This window comes from Geotrypetes seraphini, chromosome 4, assembly GCF_902459505.1.
Source record: "Geotrypetes seraphini chromosome 4, aGeoSer1.1, whole genome shotgun sequence".
In the NCBI taxonomy this organism is placed as follows: Eukaryota; Metazoa; Chordata; class Amphibia; order Gymnophiona; family Dermophiidae; genus Geotrypetes; species Geotrypetes seraphini.
The window spans coordinates 103,478,848-103,505,760 of record NC_047087.1 but is presented as its reverse complement, the minus strand read 5'-3'; the positions used below and the strand labels follow the sequence as shown (position 1 = coordinate 103,505,760).

Below are 26,913 nucleotides of genomic sequence, written 5' to 3'. Positions count from 1 at the left end.
GACGGGGACCAATTTTTTCACCGTGTCATTCTCTAGTTGTAACCCCCCACATTATACTTAAAACTGAACTTTTTCCCTAAAAAACAGGCAAAAAGTTTGGTTTCAAGTATAATGAGGGGGGTTACAACCCCCCAAGCCCCCCACAACGCCAGTGCGATGTCTGTTAAGTAAAATAGGGGGTTCCCCACCAACACCCCCCATCGGAACACTTTAAAATAGTGCTTTTCTTCGGCACGCCGTCAACCTTGCGCTCAGTTGTCTGCGCTCAGTTGTCGGTGCGCCGTTGTCTCGCGCGATTTTGTCTATGAACCACTCTGCTGATGGCCTGAAGAATTGGTGACATGTCAAAACTGTGGAGGACAATGGCACGCCGACAATCCCGCACCGACATTTGAGTGCAGGAGAAAAGCGCGCCACCGCTTCCACAGCTTTGAGGCCTTCCCTTTTGCACTCTAAGGAGGAGTGTGTTTGGGGGAAACCCCCCCCCCACACTACACTTAGAAGTCTTTGCGCTCCCATTGGGTAAAATGGAATGCCTCAAAGCGGTGGAAGCGGCGCCGCGCTTTTCTCCTGTGATCAAATGTTGGCACGAGATTATCGACGCGCCATTGTCCTGCTTTTGACGGTGTACCGCATCGGATCCCGTGAGGAGGGGGGAGGGAGGACTCCAGATAGGTGTGCGAGCTGTTGTAGGGGGTACTAGATGTTCGGTTTCCCCGAACAAAAGTTATAAAATTAAAAGGCCACCCGGACTCCTGACACAGACCTCAAAAAGAGGACATGTCTGGGGAAACCTGGACTTCTGGTAACCCTAGGTAAGGGGACTGAGGTCTGTAAAAAACACTAGGCTGACCATGGAGAGGAACAATAGAGCCAGTGAGAGAGAAAGAGAGAAATGGGGGGAAGTGTGAGGAAAATAGCTAACAGCAACTAGGAGAACTTTACATGATCAACAAATGAAGATGTCAGGGGGTGGGGGGCACTGATTGAGCACATGAGCAGCACACCATCAGTGCATATATGTCTGTATGTGTGTATTGCTGTGTTTCTATGTCTTTCTCTCAAGAGGGACAATGTTATATAAATATGAGGGATTTTAAAAATGTTTCTGCACTTTTATTTTTTTAAACTCTATGTTATTAAATATCTCAAAAGCACATTACATCATTTTTCCATCTAAACACCCTGTTTTGCAATACATTTTTCCCAGTGTCCTACTATGACACAACCTCTTACCATTTCTCCCGCCCCAACCATTTTCCGTGAAAATATGAACGTGTGGAAACTTTCCTGTGCAGCAATCTAGTGAGGACTTAGGGATAGCAAGCCTGAAGAAACAGTGCTGGGGTCTTAGAGTAGCCTGGGTGAGGACAGCAGGCATCTTTTGGTAAACTTCACTATTTGTCAGCTGGTATTTATATGTATATAGTCTATTATACTTAACAATTTTTTGGTGATGAGCATCCAGGCTGATCTTTGCCGCCATTTATGAAGAAATCAATATGTCCTACTGGAATCCGTATACCAAACCCTGGAAAAAAATGCCCACATGAATATATACAGCACAATATGATATTCTTCATTGCCTAGTGACAGAATTTTGAATATGTTTTGTTTTCAAGGCTTTGATTTAGGTTCACAGAATGCTTGATTTGTTAGAATGTTATGAGATCAATAGTCAAAAAATTTTAACTCTTAAGGAGCAAGTCTATACCTTGACATCTCAAGTTAAGTGTGTTGGTGCTGAGAGCTGAGCACCCAGTGGCATAGCGAGGGGGGGTGGGCGGGTGGCCCACCCTGGGTGACATCCATTAAGCAAGGCCATAGGGCACCTGATGTAAAGTCATCATTTGTTTCCTTACTCTCTGGAAACTCAGAACCATTAAATCATACTTCGATACATCAACATTCAGAATCCTAGTGCAATCCCTCATACTGAGTCAGCTTGACTACTGCAACATCGCCTATCTAGCAATCTCACAAAAGAATATGAGACGTCTCCAAATAATGCAAAATGCTGCGGTCAAACTTATCTTCGGGCTGAAGAAATTCGACCACGTGACACCCTATTATCGGCAGCTGCACTGGATACCAAAGGAAGCCCGAGTAAGGTTTAAATTTGCCTAACTCTGCTTCAAAGTACTATACGGCCTGACCCCCAAGTATATAACGGACCTTTTCGCATTTTCTAATAACAAACTCAAGAGAAACACACACCCAAAACTCATTTCCTCTCCAGTTAGAGGCTGCAAAATGAAAAAACACCACAAACACCTTCTCTCTCACCAAGCAGTCCTACGGGGCAAAGACCTAGACCAACTGCTTTCGCCCACTACATACAGGGAATTCAGGAAACGCCTAAAAACATACCTGTTCCAGAAATACCTAAACAATTGACCCGCTCTCCCTCTCCCTCCCCCCTCCCTATTCCACCTGAACTTACAGCACTGTCCTCCCTATTCCACCTGAACTTACAGCACTGTTATAAATATAATCTGTTATCTTCATCTTATCGTAACTTTACGTTGCTATTTATCCCCAACAGGTCCTGTCGGACATTACTTACTAAAATGTACATATTACATTTTCGCTCATTTAGTTCAGCAAATTGTATTTCTATACTATTGCCTCCTGAGGTCTCTGATCTCTGTATTTTCTCTGAATATCTGCTTATTGTATTTCGCTGAATGTCCAGCACTCTTGATTGTAAACCGCCTAGAAGTCGCAAGATTGTGGCGGTATAGAAGAATAAAGTTATTATTATTATTATCTTGATAGGGTATAGGCAAGGGTTGCCAGATTTTACGATTGTAAAATCCAGACACCCTAGGCCTACCCAAGGCCTACCCATCTCCGCCCCAGTCCCGTCCTTGCTCCGCCCCCCCGCTGTCTGCTTTGGTCAGGCCGGAGGCAATCCGTGCATGCGCAGATTGCCTCCTGCCCAATGCGATTGAAAGGAGACTTTTCAAAACCCAGACATGCCTTTTCAACGTTGAGAATTAGGCCTCTAAATTGGTCTCTCTGAAAATTTACTAGAGATTAGTACCTAAATTAGTGCTCTTGGCTTCACTAGGCCTCTAAATTTAAGAATTAAAAAGTAGGTGGCAACAATGACAGATTCAGGGTGGGCCACAAAGGTTAGAAAAATTGCATTGATTTTCAGTACAAGGCACCAAACAGACACATTTAAGTAGGGTTATCAGATTTTACTATTGTAAAATCTGGACCTATGGCCATGCCCCCAGGCCCACCCAGTTCCTCACCCTGCCACGCCCCCTCAACCTGTTTTCATGCTCTGAGCCGCGTCGGGAGGGCATCTGTGCATGTGCAGGTGTGATACGATGTTGTCACATGCATATGCGCATGTGCATGATGTCACCGTGTTGCATCTGTGCGTGCACAGATGCCCTCCTGACGCAGTTCCAAGCTGAAAGCTTTTCAAAACCCGGACAAAGTGCTGGGTTTCGAAAAGAGGACATGTCTGGGTAAATCTGGACGTCTGGCAATCCTACATTTAAGGGCACAGACATTGAAAGAGTTTGTGCAATTAAATTTTGTGGCTGGAAAACTAGCAGGATACGAAGAGATAGTTAGCAGTGTTCTACAGATGCGATTAGTTTAGCTCAGGGGTCTCAAAGTCCCTCCTTGAGGGCCGCAATCCGGTCGGGTTTTCAGGATTTCCCCAATGAATATGCATGAGATCTATGTGCATGCACTGCTTTCAATGCATATTCATTGGGGAAATCCTGAAAACCTGACTGGATTGCGGCCCTCAAGGAGGGACTTTGAGATCCTTTTAGCTGGACAGTGTTGAATTTCATGCCAGAGGTCTGCTTTAAAATTATATAGATAACTTTATTTCTGGGCTGCTTCGCTGTCTCCATTAAGCAAGGCCATAGGGCACCTGATGTAAAGTCCTCATTTGTTTGGTAATCAGGTTCAAACTAGAGAGTTATATGGGGACAGAAATCCCACCCATCCCCACCCGTCCCCGCCAGGATCCTCTCCGTCCCCACCCGTCCCCGTCAGGATCCTTTCCGTCCCTACCAATCCCCGCAAGGAATTACCTCCATCCCCGTCTGTTCCCATAAAAAGCAGCAATTACTTCTGACAGGATCATCAATTCCACAGTTTCTTTTGTGCTTGCGCTGCTGTTTTCCTTGTGGAATCTCTTTGGTGGAACCCTTTTTTTGTTTTCTGTTCAGGTAATTAACTTACAAACACCCTCTTTTACTAAAGCTGATGTGTCCGTTATATTATATGGACGAACCCTGCTTCCAAAGCCTTCCATCCCCGTGGGAGTCCCGTGGGCCAGAGGGGGATCCCCGTGGGTTAGGGGGGATTCCCGCGATTCCTGTTCCCGTGCAGAACTCTAGTTCAAACTCCAAACTGAACTGTTTTCAGCTACTTTTGATGCACTTAAAACTGGTTTCACTTTGGTTTCAAATGTATGGTATAAAAAAAAATCAATAGCATCTATATTATGTTTCCTAGTAATGGTGTAGATGAGACAGTTTACAAAGACTAAAATTAATTACCGTCAGTGTCAGTGTGAATTGCTTCTACAAATAAGGCATCTCCAGGATCTAGGCGCTCCTCAGCACTGGCCTTTGTGAACTTGTAGCCCGCTGGGTCCAACCCTGAAAAAGCATTTTCTATCACATTTACAACAATTTCCAAGAAAGGCACAACAACCAATATAACTTAGATAATTGTCCTGCTTCTTGAAGGCCATCTCTCAAAATAGCACGACAACAAGCAGAAGGAATCAACAACACAGCAGAAGGTACAGATAAACAAGTGTAATGGGTCCTTGGGAGGGAGCCTATAGGATGCTACCTCTCCCTCTGCTGGATATGCCCTCACAATGTCAGAACCACCTTAACATATGTAGCTCCTCCCTAGGGCGAAGTGACATCGGAGGGAAGGAATCAAGAAAGTGGTTACCAGGAAGTATAAGAGGCAGGGCTAAAGCTGGGTTAAGGAAGCCCAGGGGAGAAGAGGGAAAAAAGTGATCCCAATATTTGTCTTGACTAGAACTTGTTTGGCTGAGCTAAGCCAACTACCGTACTTTTTGCTGAGTACCTGTCAACTATGTTCTGGGGTCTGACTGGTGCTAGACCTGGCTTCCTGACTCAGAGAGAGAGAGAGAGAGAGACTGCAACCTGCGTTTGGGGTATGACAGTTACCAACCACGGAAAGTATCCTGGGTCCTGTAAATCACTGGCTCAACTCAAGATTTTTTTGATTTTGAATTAAGAGATTTTCTTTATCCTGACCCTGTGGAGTAACAGGATTCAGGTTTCTGAGTTAGAGTCTGACTGTGTGTGCACAGGCCCAAACCCCAAACCCCAAACTCCACTTGTGCTGTTACACATAGTGTCAGGAGTTGGATGCCATTCAACCCACCAGAAGAAGTGGACCCCATATTGTCATAGTAAGAGTAGGAGGCACCCGGAGCGGTGGCACACCCTGCCCTTCTCTTTGCTTCCTGCTCCTTCCCTACCCACCGCCATGTGCATGCCTTCCCTTTCTCCCCGTACCTCTTTAATTCTTCCCCAGTACGACCAGCATCTTCAACCTGCTGTCCGCACTGGCCTTGGCTCTCCCTGAGCTCACTTCCTGGTCCTGTGACTCAGAAGTGACTTCAGAGGGAGAGCTGAAGCCGAAATAAACCCCTCGCAAGTTTTTCTACAGAGTGAAAGAGGTTGCATGGAGGAAAAGTCCAGGGTGATTCTCCTGGATGGACTACACCAGTCTATAAGATAATGGGTGAGGCAACACCCCAAGCTAACTCTAGAAAATGCCTTGGAAGTGGCAGAAGTGTTTCATTAAGCCCAACCAGCTACTGAACTGGGGAGAGAGAAGATGCTGGGAGGGAGTCCCAGAAAGAAACAAGGATCAAACACCCCAGGGAAAGGAGACAGGCATCAAATTCAGGAGGCCAGAGCAATGGAGGCCTGCATCACCCAGAACAACCGCTAGCTATGGAACCAAGGACAAGGCTAAAACTCTCCCATCTACTTAAGAGCACAGCAAAGGGGCATCTTGCAAGAGGCTGTGTGGGAATAAGCAAAAATGCTGTGGATGTGAATATGGTAGAGCCTCATGACTGTAAATTCATGGAGACCTTTCAACCACTGAATGGGAATCCTTATCAGACGCTGATAGACTCTGGCAGTGTTAAGACTCTTTATGAAAAGAAACAGTTACCAGACTGCAAGTAAATTTATGATTGGACTATGGTGCTATCATGTGTACATGGAGATCACAAACAGTATCCTACAGCCCAGGTGTCCCTCAAGACTCCAGTTGGGCAAGCTCAGCTGGAAACAGTAATTTTGCCATGGCTTTCCTACTTAGGTATCTTAGGCCAGGACTTCCCGAAGTTTAGAAATATCTGGGCTCAGCTAACTGTGGGTCCCCAGAGAAAGAAGGAAGAGTCTTTCCACAAGATCTTTCCTTTGGATGACTCCAACCTCTATATAAAGGATCCAAAGGTGCCTAAAACCTGCTGACAATAGTGGCAGGAAAAATTGCACTGCTCCCTGAATTTGGGGGTTACAGTTGATGAGGATCCAGTATCAGGCAAAGAGGACCAGAATACCCCAGACCCGTTGGATAGCCTCTCCAAATGAGGTGGAGGTGGAGGGGGGCCCCCAGGTGATTTTAAGAGAGCCTAACCTGAGGATGAGTCTCTTAGGACAGTACAAATTTGGGTTGTGACTGTAGATGGGAACCCCATGGGTGATCAAGATCCATCTGAGATCATAGATAAGAGCGACTTAGTGTATGGAGTGGCCAAGGGAACCCTGGAGGGAGGAGGGGAAGAGATAAAGCAGCTGTTAGTTCCACAGCCCTACCATAGGCAAGTTAGCCCATAGCCACCTAGGTCATTTGGGGAAGAGAAAACCCAGGAATGAATTTTGGCCTGTTTTTTCTGACCAGGTATGTACAAACATATAGAATTATTTTGTCAATCCTGCCCAACCTACCAGTTGAGTAGTCCTACAAAGGTTCCACTGGCCCCTCTTGTGTCTATGCCCCTGACCAACCCCTTTTGAAAGAGTGGCTATGGACTTTGTGGGATCACTGGAGAGCACTACTCAGGGCAACAAGTATATTTTAGTCATTCTAGACTGTCATTTGATATCCAGAGGCTATTTCTCTTTGCAACTTGGAAGTCACTAGGGTGGCCACTGTCTTATGGGAAGTCTTCTCCAGGATGGGAATCCCTATAGAAATACTGACAGACCAAGGAATCATCTTTATGTCCAGGGTCATGAAGCAGGTGTGTGCCTTACTAAAGGTGAAGACTTTATGGACACCCATGTACTATCCAGATGGATGACCTGGTGGAGCTTTTTAATAAAACTCTTAAGCAAATGTTTAAAAAACTTGTGGCAGAAGATGGGAAAAACTGGGATTATCTCCTTCTGTATGTGATGTTTGCCATTTGAGAAGTACCCTACAACTCGATGGGGTTTTCTCTATTTGATCTGTTATATGGGCAGAGGCCAAGAGGAATCCTGGATGTGGTTTGAGAAGCCTGAGAGGAATAACCCAGCAGAGAGAAGAATTTGGGTGAGTACCAACTTACCCAAGAGACTGAAAAAAGCTGGGGAAGCGGCCAGTCTCTGCTTGGATAGGTGGGACAAGTCTGAGCCTACAACCAGAAAGCTGTGCAGAGAGTCTTCCAGCTGGGAAATAGAGTCTTTATCCTCCTGTCATCCTTAGAAAGCAATGTTATGTAAGTGGCAAAGACGGTATGAAATGGAGAAGACAGGACCTGAGAAGAGTGATAAGGCAAAGGTTTTCCATGTCAATCTATTAAAGAAGTGGATCCCGGTGACTGTAGCATTAATCCAAAGGTATGACTTTGGCCTAGAGGTCACAAGAAAACCTGGACCCCTACAAGTTCCATTTGCTGACCAGCTTTCTCCTCCATAGAAAGGTGACCTGGAACAATTGGTAAGGAAGAACCAAGATGTGTTTTCAGGGAAACTGGGCCAGATTAATCTTGCAACTCATGATATCACCAAGAAGAGAATAGTGATCCGAAAACAGCCCTAGTGGATCCCAGAAGCTCAGCAGTGAGCTGTGGTGAAAGAAGTGTCTGACATGCTGGGGATTGGTGTTATTGAGGAATCATCAAGATAGGAGCATCTGGTTTTGTATTGATTTCTGAAAGGTGAATGCTGTCTCCAAGCTGGAAGCTTATCCCATGCCAAGAGTTGACAAGCTCATTGAGAGGCTGGGAGGAGCCCAGTTCATCTCTACTCTGGACCTGACCAAGGTATATTGGCAGTTATTCCTGGCTGCCAAGGAGAAAACAGCCTTTTCCACACCCCAAGGCTTGTTCCAGTTCATGGTGCTGCTTTATGCCTTCATGGAGCTCCAGCTACCTTTAAATACTTGGTTGACCACCTTCTAAAACCGCATGGGGACTGTGCAGCCACCTAGTTAGACAACACTTTCATCTACACTAAGGACTGGAGGACCTATCTCATCCAAGTGGCAGCAGTTCTGGACAGTTTGCAGGTCACTGGATTAACTGGCAAACCCCCCCCCCCCAAAATACTTCCTGGGAAGACAGGCAGTCCAGTACCTGGGTTACTCAGAGGGGAGAGGTCCCTCAGATCCTGAAGATGGAGGCCATTACCCAGGTGCTGGTACCCCAGACCAAGAAATTGGTGTGAGTCTTCCTAGGGCTTGTTGGATACTGTAGGTGATTTATTCCAGAGTTTGCTGAAACAGCAGAATCCCTGACTCATCTTATACAGAAGAATGTCCCAGAGAAGGTTAAATAAACATCAGAGCTGGACACAGTATTCCAAGCCTTGAAGAATGACATCTGCTTGGAGCCAGTGCTGGTCAGCCTGGACTTCAACCAGCACTTTGTGGTGCAAACAGATGCCTTGGAGATTGGACTCAGGGCTGTCCCAGCCTAAGAAATAAATGGAGAGGCATACCCAGTGGCCTACATTAGCTGCAAGCAACTATGTGGTGATTGAGAAAGTAGCCCTAGCTGTCATATGAGCCTTGGAAACATTCCAGTATTATTTACTGGGATGACACTTTCTGCTGGTCACTAACCATGAACCCCTTCAGTGGATGTCTCACCACAAGGAATCAAATGCATGCATCATTAGGTGGTTTCTCCGCCTTCAAGCCTTTAGCTTCGAAATATGACATCGGGTGGGCTGAAAGCATGCTAATGCTGACTTTTTGTCTCAGGAAGTGGACCCAGACATTGCAGGTGCTCAACTGGGCAGGGAGAAGGTATGTGAGGAAATCTATAGAATGCTATTACTCTCCCTGCTGGATACTTCCTCAGTGTCAGAGCCACCTTAACATATGTAGCTGTGATACAGGAGGGGAGGAGTCAAGGAAGTGGCTACCAGGAAGTATAAGAGACAAGGCCAGAGGTGGATTAAGGAGGCCCAAGGGAGAAGGAAGACATAATCCCAGTGTATGCCTTGATTACAACCACTAGACATCTTGCTTGGCTGAGATAAGCTAATTACTTTTTGCTGAATTCTTGTGAACCATGTTCTGGAGTCTGGCTGGGGCCAGACCTGGTTTCCTGAGTGAGAAAGAGACTGTACAACCTGTGTTAGGGGCATGCCAGTTACCAGCCATGGACAGTATCCTGGGCCCTCTAAGTCACTGGCTCATCTCAATACTTTTTTGCCTTTGAATTAAGAGACTGTTTTCTTTAGCCTGACTCTGTGAAGAAACAGGGTTCAGATTTTTTAGATTTCAGCTAGAAAGTTTTGTTGCACCTTTTATGACTGCGTCTGACTGTATGTGCACAGGCCGAAAAACCCAAACCCAGCTTTGCGCTGATACAGCCATAAGAAAAGTTAGAGGAAACAAATTTATTAAGAACCTGACATGGCCATATTTCAGTGAATAGCCTGTGTCAGGAGTCATTTAATAAAAACGGATTGTGTTATATTTTCTTTGTAAAGACACAAGATTGATGAGAGCCTCTTCTGCAGGGGTTCCATTTGAAGCAACTTGGGAACCCTTCTGGAAACCTTAACACCATCCACCAATTGTAGGATTCTAAATAGCTGAGATAAAACATTCAACTCTAAAGAATTAAAAATTATTGGTGTAACTTTTCTTTTGTTATATATGTACTGGTTCTTCTATTGAGGTACAGTGGCAATTTTGATGGAAATGACTAAGTTGGTAAGGAAGGGGTGGATGGTTCTGGGGGAGGATCATGGGAGTTGTAAGTTATCATGCCTTTTGACATTGCTTAGTGGATTGTCTATCAATGCATGCTATTTTATATTCTTCAAAATTTAATAAAAATATTTTAACCATATAAATGGATTGTGTACTCACTGCTTCCTGAGGCTGTTTAACAGAATTGTAGATATACAGTACATGTTGAACAAATAATACCGTCTTGGCAATTACTGGTGCCTCAGCAGCGAAATTAAAAAAATTTCCAAGAGCACTTTTGCTGTTTCTTTTTTTATTATTATTTTTATTAGAATTTTGTTATATAAAAGATACTTTTTCTGTTTCTTAATCAAGTATTGCCTGGACTATTATTTTTCCTTCAGTTTGAATTTTAAGGAATCCGTTCCAAGTTTTGGGGAGAAACTAACATTATTCATTTGTGATTTTGTCATGCATGCCGGTTAGATTTAAAGAAAACATTATCTATTGTAACAAGGTTTCATTGTACCTGTAATTCTCCCAAGCTTGCCTTCAAAGAAATGTCCCACCAGTCCAGCAACATGTGCGCCTAGGCTGACCCCAATAAGATGGATGGACTTTTTTGATATGCCTCTGAGTATCTGCAGGGTGAGCAAGAAGAAAATTGCTAATTCCATAGATATTTGACGTGGGGGGGGGAGGAGTCTTAGACCTTTTAGAATATTAGATAGCTTGGACTATGGGGAATAGCACAGACCATTTTTAGCAAATAAAGGAACAATTAGGGGAAATAACAACTTGTAGGAAACAGCAGGCTTCTATCCACTTCGAACATGAAAGGGTAAACTCACGAATAATACAAAATAAGATGAATATAATACATAGATGGTATAAATTGGTAAGATACAAATATATTTAACTCATGTATTGTAATACCATTACTGAAGCTCGTTTATTGTAACACCTTTACTAAAGCTCAAGTATTGTAACACCTTTACCGAAGCTCATGCAAACCACTCTGAATTGACTCCCCAGCCATTAGTAGTGGTATAGAAGCTACCAAAAAACATAAACATAAATAGTAAAATGAATAAGTATTCTACTAGAACAGTCTTGTGCAGCCAGCATACATTAGAGCACATGTGTCAAACACAAGGCCCGCGGGCCAAATCCGGCCCGCCAGGCCTTGCAATGTGGCCCGCACCGCGCTGTCATCACTGCACGCCGCTGCGTTCCATCACAATGACGCGCGGTGACATAGGAGGCTTGTGATCTCGCCGGCCGTACTTGCTATCTATCTCCCCCCCATCGACCGTCCCCCCCAAGAACCTCTGACCGCCCCCCCAGCCGACCTGCGACCCCCCTGGCCGACCCCCACGACACCCCCACCCCCCCTTCCCCGTACCTTTCTGTAGTTGGCCGGACAGACGGGAGCCAAACCCGCCTGTCCGGCAGGCAGCCAACGACGGAATGAGGCCGGATTGGCCCATCCGTCTCAAAGCTCTGCCTACTGGTGGGGCCTAAGGCGCCTGGGCCAATCAGAATAGACCCGGGAGCCTTAGGTTCCACCAGTAGGCGGAGCTTTGAGATGGATGGGCCAATCCGGCCTCATTCCATCGTTGGCTGCCTGCCGGACAGGCGGGTTTGGCTCCGGTCTGTCCGGCCAACTACAGAAAGGTACGGGGAAGGGGGGTGGGGGTGTCGTGGGGGTCGGCCAGGGGGGTCGGAGGTTCTTGGGGGGGGGCGGTCGATGGGGGAGGGGGGTTTGCGTCGAGGGCAGGAGGGCCTGGGATCCCTCCTGCCCGTAATGTAGTGCGGGGTGGGGGTAGGGGGTCGCCGTGGTCAGGAGGGTTTGGGCTCCCTCCTGGCCCGAACAACTAGCAGAGGGGGGGGGGTCGCCAGGGCCAGGAGGACTTGGGCTCCCTCCTGGCCCGATATTGTCGGGGAGTTGGGGAATCGGCGGGGCAAGAGGGCTTGGGCTCCTTTTTGCCCCGATCGTGTCGGGGAGTCGGGGGGGCAAGAGGGCTTGAGCTCCCTCTTGCCCCGATCGTGTCAGGGGTGCCGCGGTTGGCTGGGGCAAGAGGGCTTGAGCTCCCTCTTGCCCCGATCGTGTTGGGAGTCGGGGAGTCGGCGGTCCTTCGGGGTGGGGGTGCAGGTGCATGCGAGCGGTCCTGCTTGGGGTGAATCGGACGTCGGGGGGGGAACTATGTAAAAAAAACCAGATACAGAGTTTTCAAACTGTCAGTTTGTCAAGAAACACCTTTGCAGACAGAGTTCAAGAACTCTCAGGAAATCTATCATCACAGCTGGCCGAACAGGCATGCAGTTATCTCGCTTTTTCACTTGCTATCGATGAAAGCACAGACAACACTGATACAGCGCAGCTGTCCATCTTTATACGTGCTACGAAGGCCGACCTCTCTGTCACTGAGGAACTTTTAGATGTAGCTGCCATGCATGGGACGACGACTGGTAGAGATATATTTGAGGCTGTGGAGAAATCTATAAATAATTTTAAATTACCCTGGGAAAAGTTGGTGGGGCTAACTACCGATGGCGCACCTTCAATGTGCGGAGAAAAGAAAGGCTTGGTTGGACTAATGAAGGAAAGAATGCAAAAAAGTCACTGCCACACACCCTTGATTACTTATCATTGCATTATCCACCAAGAGGCTATGTGTGGAAAAGTTCTGGACATGAATGACATAATGACCACAGTCATTAAAACTATTAACTTTATAAGGGCACGTGGCCTGAATCATCGCCAGTTCCAGCAGTTTTTACAGGAGGTGGGTGCAGAGCATGGAGACGTGCCATACCACACAGAAGTAAGATGGCTGAGCAAGAGCACAGTCCTCAAAAGATTTTTTGAGCTCAGAGAACAAATTGCTCTTTTCATGGAAAGTAAAGGAAAGCCCTTGCCTGAACTGTCGGATCCCGCCTGGCTATGTGATTTTGCTATGATGTGTGACATATGCGAGCATCTCGCCCAACTGAATCTGAAGCTGCAGAGACGCAAACAAGTCATCACGAAGATGTCTGACATGATCACAGCATTCCAGCGTAAACTTCAACTATGGAAGTCCCAACTGGAACAGGACAATCTTGCCCACTTTCCCGTTTGTTTGAGTATCTCAACCACTATTTCTGGTACTTTTCCTTGCAGTCGGCTGGCTACCAAAGTTAGCCGTTTACTAAGTGAATTTGAGCGGCGCTTCTCTGACTTTAGAACACAGCACTCAGGCTTTGACATCTTTGCCAATCCTTTTACAGTTGATGTCAACAATGTGCCCCATCACCTTCAGATGGAGATAATCGAGCTTCAGTCTGACAGTGGCCTGAAATCAAGGTTTCAGGATGTTGAAATTGAGGACTTCTACCCTCTACTGCCCCCTGACTCAATGCCAGAGCTCCGACTTCATGCTGCCCGTATTCTATCCATGTTCGGGAGCACCTATCTTTGTGAACAGATGTTTTCAATAATGAATCTGAACAAAAACAAGCACAGATCACGCATTACCGATGACAACCTCCATGCTGTTTTGCGGGTTGCTACAGCCCAAGAAATAAAACCGAACATTGACTCATTGATACGGGGAAAACGGTGTCAGACATCTAGCCAGAAAACAAAACAATGAGCATTTTAGGTACATTCCAATATTACTGTTTTGCTTGATACCAATATTACTGTTTTGCTTGATAGCATGTGAGTTGGTTAACAGCACTGTTAAGGAAAAGATTGTTCCACTCATTTTAAATTCACATTTCTGGTTAACATTGTCAGTTTATGACTGTTCAGTAAACCATTCGGCCCGCGATTTAGGCTGGATTTTAGATTTTGGCCCCTTCTCTGATTGAGTTCGACACCCCTGCATTAGAGGCTCCCACTCGTATACCGTAATCACTGGACGACTCTTGCCAGATTAATTTCCTTTAGAAACTTTATTTTAATTTAAGCTTTTGTTCAGTTTCCCAGCAGCAAATTTGTTTACAATCTGCTGGATGGCATCTGAACTGATGCAGCTCCTTGCATCATAGAGTTCTTTGAAAGCCTCCATCAGGCTCAGTAAATAGATCTGCTGTCTGGAATCTACACAAGCTTTATTGCTTCTCGGCGTTTAGATAAAATCAAGTGTAAGACCCATGTAAGCTTTCCCTATACACATATATTTCCCTTGTTAAATGGGGTATACATATGTGAACTTAAAGTCCCATGCAACATCCAATCCTTGACCAAACCACATCCTCTTCAAATGCTATGTAGTGCGAATATCTGTGTGTTAATAGCGTCTTTCTGAAGTACAGTATTTACATTTTTAGCAATCTGCATGCATAAATGCTGCTATTGCTATATGGATTTGTTTCTAAAATAATGGCATTTATGTCTATAAAATAACCTCACAAAATCTGCAGCAATCATGGATAAGTGTATCCAGTTGCATTTGCACATGCTTGTCAATTGGTGTAAATGTACACATGTGAAATACATATGAATTTGTCCATGTCCTGCCCAAACTCTTCTCCCAAACATTCACCCACAGGTCAAGTAAAATTACATAAGAACATAAAAATAGCATTACTGGGTCAGACCAATGGTCCATCAAGCTTAGTAGCCCGTTCTCACTGTGGCCATTCCAGGTCACTAGTACCTGGCAAAAACCCAAGGGGCAAGCAGTGGCTCCCCCCCTGTCTCTCAATAACAGACTATGGACTTTTCCTCCAGGAAATTGTCCAAACTTTTCTTAAAACCAGCTACACTATCTGCTCTTACTACAACCTCTGGCAACATGTTCCAGAGTTTAACTATTCTCTGAGTGAAAACATATTTCCTCCTATTGGTTTTAAAAGTATTTTCCTGTAACTTTGAGTGTCCACTAGTCTTTGTAATTTTTGACAAAGTGAAAAATTGATCCACTTGTACCCGTTCTACTCCACTAAGAATTTTGTAGACTTCACACATACCTCCATATGGTCTCAGACTTTGCCCTCGTGATCACTGCTTTCATTCTTTGACTTATTTTCACTTACAATTAACCTGCTGATGAGCGTAGAGATCAGAAGCCCCAGCTCTGTGATATTCTCCACGGCACCGTGATATTGGACGGTAGATCCGTAAACCCAGTCCACAGCAATCACATTCGTCTCACCCGCCTGAAGGAGAGCACCAATCATTCTGTCAATCCACGAAGGCTTAGTTCCCAGTACCCTGAAAGTCAATGAGATAAACCAAGCAATTTGGAGACAATGTCAGGAACTCAGCAACACAGGCAGAATTAATCCATCCAAGAAGGACCTAAAATCTCAATCCAGAAGATTAACCAGAGGCTCTGAAGACTGTAGTCTTTAGCAAATTGTGGAAAATTGCCTTCTTAACATGCCCACTAAGGATGTGCAGACCATCTCCCAGTCCATAATGGATATATGAATGATTGGGGTAGAGTGGTTTTATTTGTCTGCATGTTGGTGAAATCTATAAATCAATTAAATAAGGAAATCAAATGCCCAATAAATCAATTCAGAATACAAAATATTGAGGACAAAACTGGTATCAAGTGAATATTTTTGACAGACCTCAAACAAGGATCCACGCATGATCCACACATGATTTTTCTTCATGCCCTTGCTGGGGTGGTGTTTTCATCATTGGTCTTGGCCAGATGACATGTGTCAAATTTTTTTTTAATATAAAATTGATTACAAACAGGCTCTATATAGATTATAAAGTGCATAAAGTGCTGTACAGGAAAGGCACTTATCTTTATGCCCAACGGCTGCCCAACTGTTTCACTCTTGGTTTCGTCAGGGGCTATGCCTCCTTAGATATAAACACCAATTTTGTGCTTGAAAAAAGCTCTCCCTGAGAGCCGAAAACAGCACGATTCTCAGCACTGCACTTTGCCCGTAGGGCACGACATGGGCAGAGTGCAGTGCTGAGAATCGTACTGTTTTCAGCTCTCAGTCAGAGCTTTTTTTCAACACAAAATTGATGTTTGTATCTAAGGAGGCATAGCCCCTGACGAAACCAAGAGTGAAACGGTTGGGCAGCCGTCAGGCATAAAGATAAGTGCCTTTCCTGTACAGCACTTCATAATCTATATAAAGCCTGTTTGTAATCAATTTTATATAAAAAAATTTTTGACACGTCATCTGGCCAAGACCAACGATGAAAACACCACCCCAGCAAGGGCATGAAGAAAAATCATAAGTAGTGCCTTGGGTGTTTGAGGTCTGGCAAAAATATTCACTTGATACCAGTTTTGTCCTCAATATTCTGAAATCTATAAATGAAATATAGAGAAAAATAAAACAGGTAAAGCATTGACAATTTTATTTATATATTTTGATCCAATAGTTTTCTCCTATCATGGAGAATACTGCTAAAGGCTGCAGCCATTTCTCAGTAGGAGCCACAAAGAATAGGAGTAAGTGGGGGTTCACTTTTGTCCACCTTAGGGCATGAGGTGCCTACTGGGATTTGGGGAGGAATAGGAGAATTGTATCACATGGGGGGAGGAGGGCTTCTATAGTTGGTGCTGGTTGCAGGAGGAGGGATTTGAATGGGGGGTAATGTTGAGAGGACTTGAAATTTTCTTATGTGGGTCCTGGCCAATATTCAACCGGAATAAGCTGATTCAGCGCAGCCAGTTAAGCACAATTCATCACGGACAGTTCATCTCAAATAGTTTAGCACAGCTGGTTCATCATGGGACATTTCATCTCAGAACTTTCACCACAGCCATTTCATTGCAGGATGTTTAACTGCAGCAAGAAAGAATTCCTCAGATGAATCCAAGTATTTTAAATACCACTTTATACAACTGGCAAGTTATCAGCCAAGCACATAGATTCAAACAATCTAACCAGACAGAACTTTGCGTGGGACTCAGGATTGGTGTGGTTGGCTTCAAGGAAAGAAAATTAGCAGGTAAGACCAATTTTTTTTTTTTCTTTCCTTATCATCCACCAGACCAGACCAGTTTAAAATGGAAGAGATGTAAAACAGCACTCCTTTAGATGGGATGGAATGATATCACCGCTGTTCTAAGCATTCCTGCTCCAAAAGGACACATAATCTCTTGCAAGGACATCCAGCCTATAAGTGCTTTGAAAACAAATGCAATGATGACCACATTACTACTCTACAAATCTCTTCAGGAGAAAATATCATACTTCTCCACCCTGGTGGTTGCTAGCCCCCTGGTGAAATGAGCTTGAAGACCCTCAGGGATTACCTGCCTCCATTGTTCCCTTTAAGCCAGTGCCTCTCAAACTTTTTTAGCTCCAGCACAGTAAACGGAGCAAATGTTTTTTGTGGCACATTATAATTGAAATGCTAAAAATTGCTAAACCAACAAAAAACTAAGTTTGAGAGTTATTTATTTAAAGTTCTTTAAGCTATGTATGGGTAATTGTTACAATGGTAAAACCAAAGTAGATAGAATTGCTTATCAATGTGATGGATGTGAGCATTTCTGTCATGGTTACCATGGTGATAGCAGAATTTACTATTTTTGTATAAAGAGGAGTTTTAGAAGTTATCTTCAGCCAATTGATTATGGATTTTTCTTAATTTATGAATTGATGTAGTTCTTGATTTGTGTTTCACTCAAGTGATAGTATCTGTTGCGGAAGGCCCATCTGTCTGTCTGTAAAGTCCAAGCAACCTCTGAACAATAAAAACAGGAGAAGCCAAGAACAGAAGTTAACAGGGGGGAGAAGTCAAACCCCTCCTCTCAAAAACCAAGGGGGGGCAGTGAAAGAGAGTTGGTGCTGGAAGGATCCCAACCCAGCAGCACAGAAAAAGAAAAATCCTGAGACAGTGATCTTCAGCGCCAACTGGTCAAAGATGAGAAAACAATAGTTGCAGCTCAGACCTAAGAAGACTGCAGGTGAGATCTTTAAAAGAGAAAAACTGCAGTTGCAGGGACTGAAGCTCCTGCATTAGTGGAGGAACTGACCAAGCACTCAAATAAGACTATAAAAAGTTGGAGGGATGAGAGGGAAGAAAGACGGAGTGCAAGGGGCAGAGAGTGGAAAGCAAAGAGAGTGAGGGAAAGGGAATAGAGTACAGGGATGGGAAAGAAAGTGCAAGGGTGGATGAAAGGAAGAGAGACAGGGGAGTGGGAAGCTGAGGAAATGTGTGCAAGAAGGCAGAGGAAAGTAGCCATGGATGGACCGTTCAGGTCTTTATCTGCTGTCATTTACTTTGTTACTTTTGCTAGATGTGATCATGGGTAGGCACATTAAGCTCATCCAAAATTGTGGCACCCTCATTAAGGCTACCAGGGATCCTCAAGCCCTCCCAGCTGAAGATGGCCTCCTATGGTGGCTACAACACTCCTGTACGCTCTGCAGCTGGCACCAGCATTCTCTTTGGTTTGAGAGCACACAAAAACCAAGCATGCCACTGGAGGGGTTGGGAAGGGATAGCGTGATGGCAGCCCATAGAAAGTGTCGCTGGTTTGGAGAGAGTATGGGAGAGTTCTGGTCGCCAGAGGAGGCTATCTTCAGCTGGTGGAGCTTAGGGTGTCTCTGCAAGCTCAGGTATTTGAGTTGGGGGGTTGCGGTGGAGGGTGAAGTAAAGAGGAGGGGCAGGGAAAAATTGTGCGCCCACCAAAAATGGCACATCTGCTCTATAGTTCAAGAGACAGAAACATAAACTGTCCAATATACATGCCCACCTATTGACATCTCTATGCTCTGCCCCTCCCTATATCCCCAGTGGCTACCTGTACCCACTTCTTATCCCCCTACATAGCTCTCAGACCGCCCTATACACTCTTCCATATACTTTCTAGAAATAAATGCCTAAGCTCTCCAGATAATCACAAATATACATAGTATACCACTCACATGCACACACACCATGCAGTCCTCCCCACTCAACCCTTGCTATACTAAAGAAAAATATTCTTCATGCATTTTCCCTTTGAGGGCTACATTCTCAAACTTCGTGGTAAAAACTTATGGGCCGCTGTCACAGCCGTTATTGTAACAATTTCAAAAAGGCGAGTCATTCTCAAAAAAACGCACATGCAAATGAAGTTGGCGGAGAGTAGCGAAGGTTCACTAAATTTACATGAGAGGAGTCGCTGGTGATAGGGATCGGCACATGCGCAGAATACACCACGAAAGAGGTGTAAATGTGCGCATTTGCTGGGAAAAGCAACGCTGTAAGCAGTGTGTCAATCAGGCATACCAGAGCTACTGGATGAAGGGAGGGGAGGGGAGATGCAACGTCAGCTTTCAACAAGTGTGCATAAGACATGCCTTTTCTCCCCCCCCAACTGCTATAATTCATGTAAATCTAGCAATTTGTTTTTAATGTCAAATTTCATCATGAACCACAGCTAGACACATGGCCATATTATACGTAATTAAGAAATGTGCTTTTGTCCACCCCCCCAAAAAAAACGACTATAACTTATGTGAATCATGTAGGGTTTTTTTTCCATCAGCCACAGTCAAAACACATGCCAGAGATGCGCTTTTCACAGTACCAGCACCCCTGGACCAGTCACTGATTTTTGGTCGCCAAAAGCCGACACTGCACTTGGAGAATCACTCAGCAATGTTGACGAATCCACTGGAGTGCTCGTTTAAATATTGATGAGCCCATTTGCATGGCAGAAACAGAGACTGCTGGGAAGCTTTGAAAAGATAATCCGCCACTAAAATACATGCACACTGGAACCGTTTTAGTGACCGCGTTAAAAGCAACCTTAAGTTTTCATAATCTGGCCCCGAGTCCATCATAGAGAGATGCAAAAGGAAGAAGGGAAAATGTACCATTGTACCACACTATAGGTATTCACTTTTTAATTTCTTTTGTTGTCTGCCTCCCTAGAATCACAGATGACACATTTGTCAGACACTGATATGATTTCTGAACCCTATCTGCATTGTGTGCACTTTATGTGGCTGGCGAGAGGCACAAAGCTGAGTTTCGCCAAGGCAAGAGTGCTTAATTACAGAGAGGACATGGGGGAGAGGATACACACATTAAAAACCTCACCAATTCTTTTTATAATCATTCTTACCTGAAGCCATGAATCAGTATCTTGATGTCTAATGTAGCATTAAAGTCAGAGGTTTGGATACTGTCGGGTTTGTGGACGTCAATGAGTGAACCGCAATTTGGATCCTGTTTGGTGAAGAGCAAGAACTGGGCCCTGAGAGTGCTTCCATTGAGGAGTTTTGCAGTTCGGAAGTCGGTGCAGTTGTTGAAAAGATGGACCTCATCTTTTGCAATATCAGAAATAGAGAGACAGACAGATCACCGATGATGAATAGCCTTGAGATAGAATGCCAAGGACTGAACACTAGCCCCCAATATTCAGCTGGAGGTGGACAGCACTTTGACTGCTCACTGGCAGCATTAAACCTGGGTATTCGACTGGCATGGAATATCTGATGTTTCTTTGGCTGCTAAACACTTACTCAGTTAAGCCGATATTCAGTGGCTGACTGGTTAAAGTACAGCAGTTAAAGATAGGACTGCTATTTATACAGTCTAATTTAACCACTAATCTTATCTGTTCTGGCACTGATTATCCGCACCTGACCAGATAAGTTGCATGATATAGCAGTTTAGTGGTAGGCACTGACCTTGCATATTCAGTGGGAGATAACCAGCTATCTCCCACTGAATATTCATGGTTAGCTGCAAAAATACCATTTAACCGATCGGTGACCATTTATAACTGGCTAAATAGCGCTGAATATCAGGAGGGTAGGGGCTTTGTAATGTATCCAGTCTACAAAAGGTAACAGTTCCTTTAGTATAATGAAGAACAAGTAAATGCCACAGACACACCAGAAGATACTTCTGCCTGGCAGGATACTAGGGGCTGCCCTCTAAGCTGGCATACAAAAATGGATCAATATAAATACACACAGTATTGTAAGTTGATTCATGAAGTGGGAAAAATTAAGTATTCAGAGGTTAGCTTATTACTGGTTTTACTTTACACACCTCTCTTACACATTTATAGGGGCATTTTCAAAACTGCAGAATGTCCAAAAATCTTGAATAAGTTGGCACTTTCCTTGATTTACTCATGAAACAAAAGATATCCACAAAAATGTGTCTTCCAACTGAGGAATAAATTAGGACACCCCCCACATATCCTCCCACTTAAAGTGGCTCAAATCACACACAGGTGTATCACATCAGGTGCACATGATTAGAACATCATTACTCAGCATTTTGAAGGAGGTTTGCCCTACTTAAACTTCAGACATTTAGTTTGGTGTGCTCATGACTGCTGCGGTTTGAGTGAACACCATGGTGAGATCAAAAGAGCTGCCTGAGGCCTTCTGAAAGAAGATTGTAGCAGCTTATAAGTCTGGTAAGGGATTTAAAAAGATCTTGAAAGAATTTGACATTAGCCATTCCACAGGCCGGAAAATAGTGGAGGACTTCCCAAACAACTGCCAACATGCCTAGGTCTGGCTGTCCAAGCAAGTTGACCCCCATAGCAGACCGCAAGATGCTAAAAGAAATCTCCAAAAACCCTAAAATGTCATCTTGGGACCTACAACAGGCTCTTACTACTGTTGATGTGAAAGTTCATGCCTCTACAATCAGAAAGAGACTGCATAAATTTAACTTGCATGGGAGGTGTGCAAGAGAAACATCAAGACCAGACTGAAGAGAAACATCAAAACCAGACTGAAGTTTGCCAGAGAAGCATCAAGACCAGACTGAAGTTTGCCAGAGAGAATGTAGCAAACACCATGACGTCTGGAATAGTGTTCTATTGGACAGATGAGTCTAAAATTGAATTATTTGGACACCAGAAAAGAGGACATGTTTGGTGTACACCAAATACAGCATTCCAGGAAAAGAACCTCATACCAACTGTGAAGCATAGAGGTGGTAGTGTCATGGTTTGGGGATGTTTTGCTGCAGCAGAACCTGGCCAGCTCACCATCATAGAATCCACCATGAATTCTACCGTGTATCAGAGAGTGCTTGAGGAACATGTGAGACCATCTGTAAGAAAATTAAAGCTGAAGTGGAATTGGATCCTCCAACACGACAATGACCCAAAACAAACCAGTAAATCTACTAAGGACTGGCTGAAAACTAAGAAATGGAGCATCTTGGAGTGGCTGAGTCAAAGCCCTGATCGTAATCCCATTGAGATGCTGTGAGGTGATTTGAAACAGGCTGTACATGCAAGAAATCCCTCAAACATCTCACAACTGAAATAATTCTGCATTGAGAAGTGGGCCAAACTTTTCTCAGACTGATTTGAGAGACTGGTAGATAGCTACAAGAAGCGTCTCACTGAAGTTTATTCAGCCAAAAGGGGTAACAATAGCTATTAGGGTGTAGGGTGTCCTCTTTTATTCCTCAGTTAGAATACACATTTTTGTGGATATCTTTTGTTTCATAAGTAAATCGAGAAAACGTTTTGTTGTTTACCTGCAATTACATCACTTTCTTTTCCAGAGATAAATAAAAAAAAGATTTGACATCGATATGTGAACATTTCTTAAGAAAGAACTGAATATTTCATAGGATGTCCTAAGTTTTTCACAAGACCGTTTATATAGACCAGTGGTGCAGTAAGTGGGGGGAAGAGCGAGGGGGTGGTCCGCCAAAGGTACCATCTTGCTAAGGGTGCGGCACCCCTCTTCTTCTTGCTTCGCGCGTGTACCACTTGCCTTCCCTGTACCTTTTTTACTTCCCTGGCATGAGGTTTCTGCCCATGTTGGCATTGGTGCTCTCTCTGATGTCACTTCCAGGACTCACGCCCAGGAAGTGACATCAAAGGGCGAGCCGACATGGATGTGTGCATGCTGCTTATGCCAGAGAAGTTAAAAAGGTATGGGGAAAGAAAAGGGGGGTGTATGTGCAGCGGGGGGGGGGGGGGGGGGGGGGAGGGGGAGAAAAGAGTGCCATTGCCCCCCTATGCCACTAATATAGACAATGCCTGTTGCAAACACCATGGTGCTTGCTCATATAAAGTCTGATGAATTAACATCATGACCTTATACTGAACCCTACACCTTACCGGCAACCAATGTTGTTGTTTCAAAATTGGGGTCACATGCATTGTTCAATTACCTCCCCCCCTCCCGACAAAACTTTGCAGTAAGCGCAGCTCTTCAGGGCACACTCAGGCAAGACCAGAAGTGCAGGCACCGTTCTGCACCTTTAAATATAAGCATTTCAGAAATTGTTTTCACTTCAAAAGTTCATATTTAAGCGCAGAAGAACGGTACCGATACACATGCTTGCACTTTCTGCATTGCTTGAGCTCGCACACCCTTGTTTCTCACTATCAGCATTTAGAGCCTGTATGGGCTTCCTTCTGGCAGCTAAGAAAACAAATAGAATGTTAGGAATTACCAGGAAAGGAATGGAAAACAAAGATGAAAATGTTATAACTAAAAATGGTGAGAAACAATATGAAAAATACTAAATACCTTACTAAAACAAAACAGGAAAGTGAAGTCATTATTCCAACAGCATTAAAATACTTTTTATGCAATGTAAAAAGAAAATTTTAAATGCTATTAATAGCTAAAATAACAAAAACATTTTAAAACATCAAAGTAGCATAAAAGTATCCAGAATCAATTAATTCTTTAAAAAGCATATGGAAATATATAATTAATCACCCCCAACCTTATGAAGCCGCGTTAGGTTTTTTTTATTGTCGGCCACAGCAGTAAAAGCTCCAACGCTGATAGAATTCCTATTAGCGTCGGAGTGTTTCAAATTTTTTTAAAATTTGATGCTATCGCTTATACAACCTCTAAGCGATTTACAGAATAAAAATGGGGAGAGAAACTAAAATAAAAAACGCCAATAACAGTACAATTAAAGAGATTAAAATAACTTAAGTAACTGGCGTAACATGAAAAAAACCCCCAACAGGATACAATAGGAATTTGGGGTAGAAATACAATCCGTATAGGACAGAAATAAGTAAAGAACAAACAGCAGGGGGGATGATAATAAACCCTAACACGGCTTCATAAAATAATAAAAATAATAAAAACTTCACAGAAACTAACAGATTTGATTCCAGTCTAACTTCAACTGCAAAACCGTTCTAAGAATCAAAGGTTGGAGTGGGTAAGATTAACATTTTCGGTTTTGCAGTGTCTTTTGCATAGGGCACTCTTCCATTTTCCTTTCTTGCTTTGTTCCCTAACCCCACCCATGTTCCTGGATGTTTAAAAATATCATTTTGTACCTGCCCATACTGAACTCAGCGAGAGTAAGACTCCAGGAATTAGGATCATTCTATTTATCCTCTTTTCATTCTTGGCCATGTTTCCACTATGGAAGCTGTATGAAGCAGAGCAACATTGAAAAGTCCTTCAAAGGTTCTGTTTAATGTGATCAATCATTGACAAAATTTGCCTTTTTTGGGTAGAAAGGAAGAGGCCAACCAACTTTGTTTTGTTTGTTTAAATGCCTGCTACAAGGACTTCATTCAAACTTTCCTTAGCATACTGTGATGTTATCAGCATTATCTGAAGCAACAACCAAGGGTAAAGTTCAGCTATAGTTATCTTAAGGATTAAAATAGATGCATAGTGCCATACTTCAAGATTTTACAAACTCAGCTCTTTTAGGATAGCCACAAATACGTATGAACCACAGGTTTGTTTTTATTTATCAGAAAAAGTACAGCAGTCTGGCCCTACATTGCAGGGCTGTGCCCTGAGATCTATTCCCTGCTTCCCTGTTGCACTCCTTTCCAACCCAGGCAGTATCCAGGGACAAGGAGGGAGGCTGTAAGCCTGGAGCAAACAGCATAGAGCAGTGGCCTCAAACTCAAACTCTTGGCAGGGCCACTTCTTGGATTTGTAGGTACTTGGAGGACCTCAGAAAAAATAGTTAATGTCTTAGTAATGAAATGACAATTTTACGAGGTAAAACTCTTTATAGTTTATAAATCTTTCCTTTTGGCTAAGTCTTAATAATAATATTGTCATTTATAGCTAGAGACATATGATCAAGAAACTGTTTTATTTTACTTTTGTGATCATGATAAACATACTGAGGGCCTCAAAATAGTACCTGGAGGGCCGTGAGTTTGAGACCATTGGCATAGAGCAAAGCAAGGAAGAACTATTCAGCTATCTTAGGGTTACCATATTTGTGATGGAAAAATAAGGACACATGAGCATGCCCCCAGCTCCCCCCCCCCCACATTAAGTAATGGGAGCACAAAGCTATGGGGTTAATAATAATTTAAAAAAAAACATCTAAAAAGTGTCCTAAATGGCTACTTGGACGATCAAAAAGCCTGATCGTCCAAGTACCCATAACCAAAGCTGGTTTTTAGACGTATCTAAAAACAGGTTAGGCCTTTCCCCTGCCTCTAAACGCACAGAGAGAAAAGAGGTGTGTTTAGAGGAGGGGAAAGGGCGGGCAGTGGGTGGGAGGTGGGCCGACCTACACCTAGGCGTACAACAGGTATAACCAAAGAAAACCAAAAAAACTCTTTGGAGTGACGATGTTCCCAAATGGACTTTATTTGAAAGTATCAAAGTTCCAAAGGTACACTAAAATCATCCACATAAAATAATTCCATCCACATAAAAGTAAATCATCCACATAAGAGCCTTAAAGGACCTAGTCTGCTAGGGATACAGGACCCAACACGGTCCGCATTTCGACAAAAAGTCTTCAGGGGTCCCCTTTATAGGACCCCCAGGGACCCCTGAAGAAGACTTTTTGTCGAAACGCAGACCGTGTTGGGTTCTATATCCCTAGCAGACTAGGTCCTTTAAGGCTCTTATGTGGATGATTTACTTTTATGTGGATGGAATTATTTTATGTGGATGATTTTAGTGTACCTTTGGAACTTTGATACTTTCAAATAAAGTCCATTTGGGAACATCGTCACTCCACAGTTTTTTTTGGTTTTCTCTGGATTTTCTTCTTTGTGGATATTTTGGGGTCAATTCCTTTTGTTTTTTGCAGGTATAACCAAAACATTTACTTTCAAATAAAGTCCATTTGGGAACATCGTCACTCCACAGTTTTTTTTGGTTTTCTCTGGATTTTCTTCTTTGTGGATATTTTGGGGTCAATTCCTTTTGTTTTTTGCAGGTATAACCAAAACATTTACAGGTTGCCTAGTCAGCACTTAGACCGTTTTGACTTAGACGTAGTCAAACCAGGTCTAAGTGCCGAAAAAGGGGCCGATGAGCTGATGGCCGCTGGCGCCATCAGTTCAGCGGCCCGGCAACCTACCCACCGCAACCATCGCAGCAGGAGAGATGCCTCATCTCCCCTACCGCGATGCCATCACTCCTCTACCCGAACTGCCGCGACCCGTGGCAGGAGAGATGCCCTATCTCTCCTGCCGCAGGTCGCGGCAGTTCCAGTAGAGGAGTGATGGCATGCGGTAGGGGAGATGAGACATCTCTCCTGCAGCGATCCATCACCCCCCCTCGCAATTAACATCAGGCCAGGAAAGAGCCCAAGCTCTCCTAGCCCGCAGCGACTCCCGACTCGAGTGGGTCAGGAGAGAGCCCAGGCTCTCCTGGCCCCGGCGACCCCCAACTCGAGTGGGCCAGGAGAGAGCCCAGGCTCTCCTGGCCCCGGCGACCCCCGACTAGACTGGATTGGGCCAGGAGGGAGCCCAAGCCCCATATATATAATCACTTACATTCAGGGGCCCCTTCCATTCATAATTTCATTCATACCAGATATTTCATAGTTAAACCATTTGGTCTTCTTTGCATCAGACCAAA

At 44.1% G+C, this 26,913-nt stretch overlaps 1 protein-coding gene across 1 annotated transcript in view; it reads right to left on the bottom strand.

Annotated features, from left to right (window-relative positions):
- PLA1A (phospholipase A1 member A) overlaps positions 1 to 24,476 on the bottom strand; it is a 45,774-nt gene extending 21,298 nt beyond the window's left edge. Inside the window, exons 1-6 of the mRNA XM_033940687.1 lie at positions 24,396 to 24,476; positions 20,220 to 20,421; positions 15,208 to 15,385; positions 10,709 to 10,820; positions 4,539 to 4,640; positions 1,445 to 1,531 (exon numbers count right to left, since the gene is read on the bottom strand). Of these exons, the coding sequence (XP_033796578.1) occupies positions 1,445 to 1,531; positions 4,539 to 4,640; positions 10,709 to 10,820; positions 15,208 to 15,385; positions 20,220 to 20,421; positions 24,396 to 24,474 (760 nt within the window). The 5' untranslated portion in view covers positions 24,475 to 24,476. The remainder of the gene's footprint in view (positions 1 to 1,444; positions 1,532 to 4,538; positions 4,641 to 10,708; positions 10,821 to 15,207; positions 15,386 to 20,219; positions 20,422 to 24,395) is intronic.
- Between the last annotated feature and the right edge of the window lie 2,437 nt (positions 24,477 to 26,913).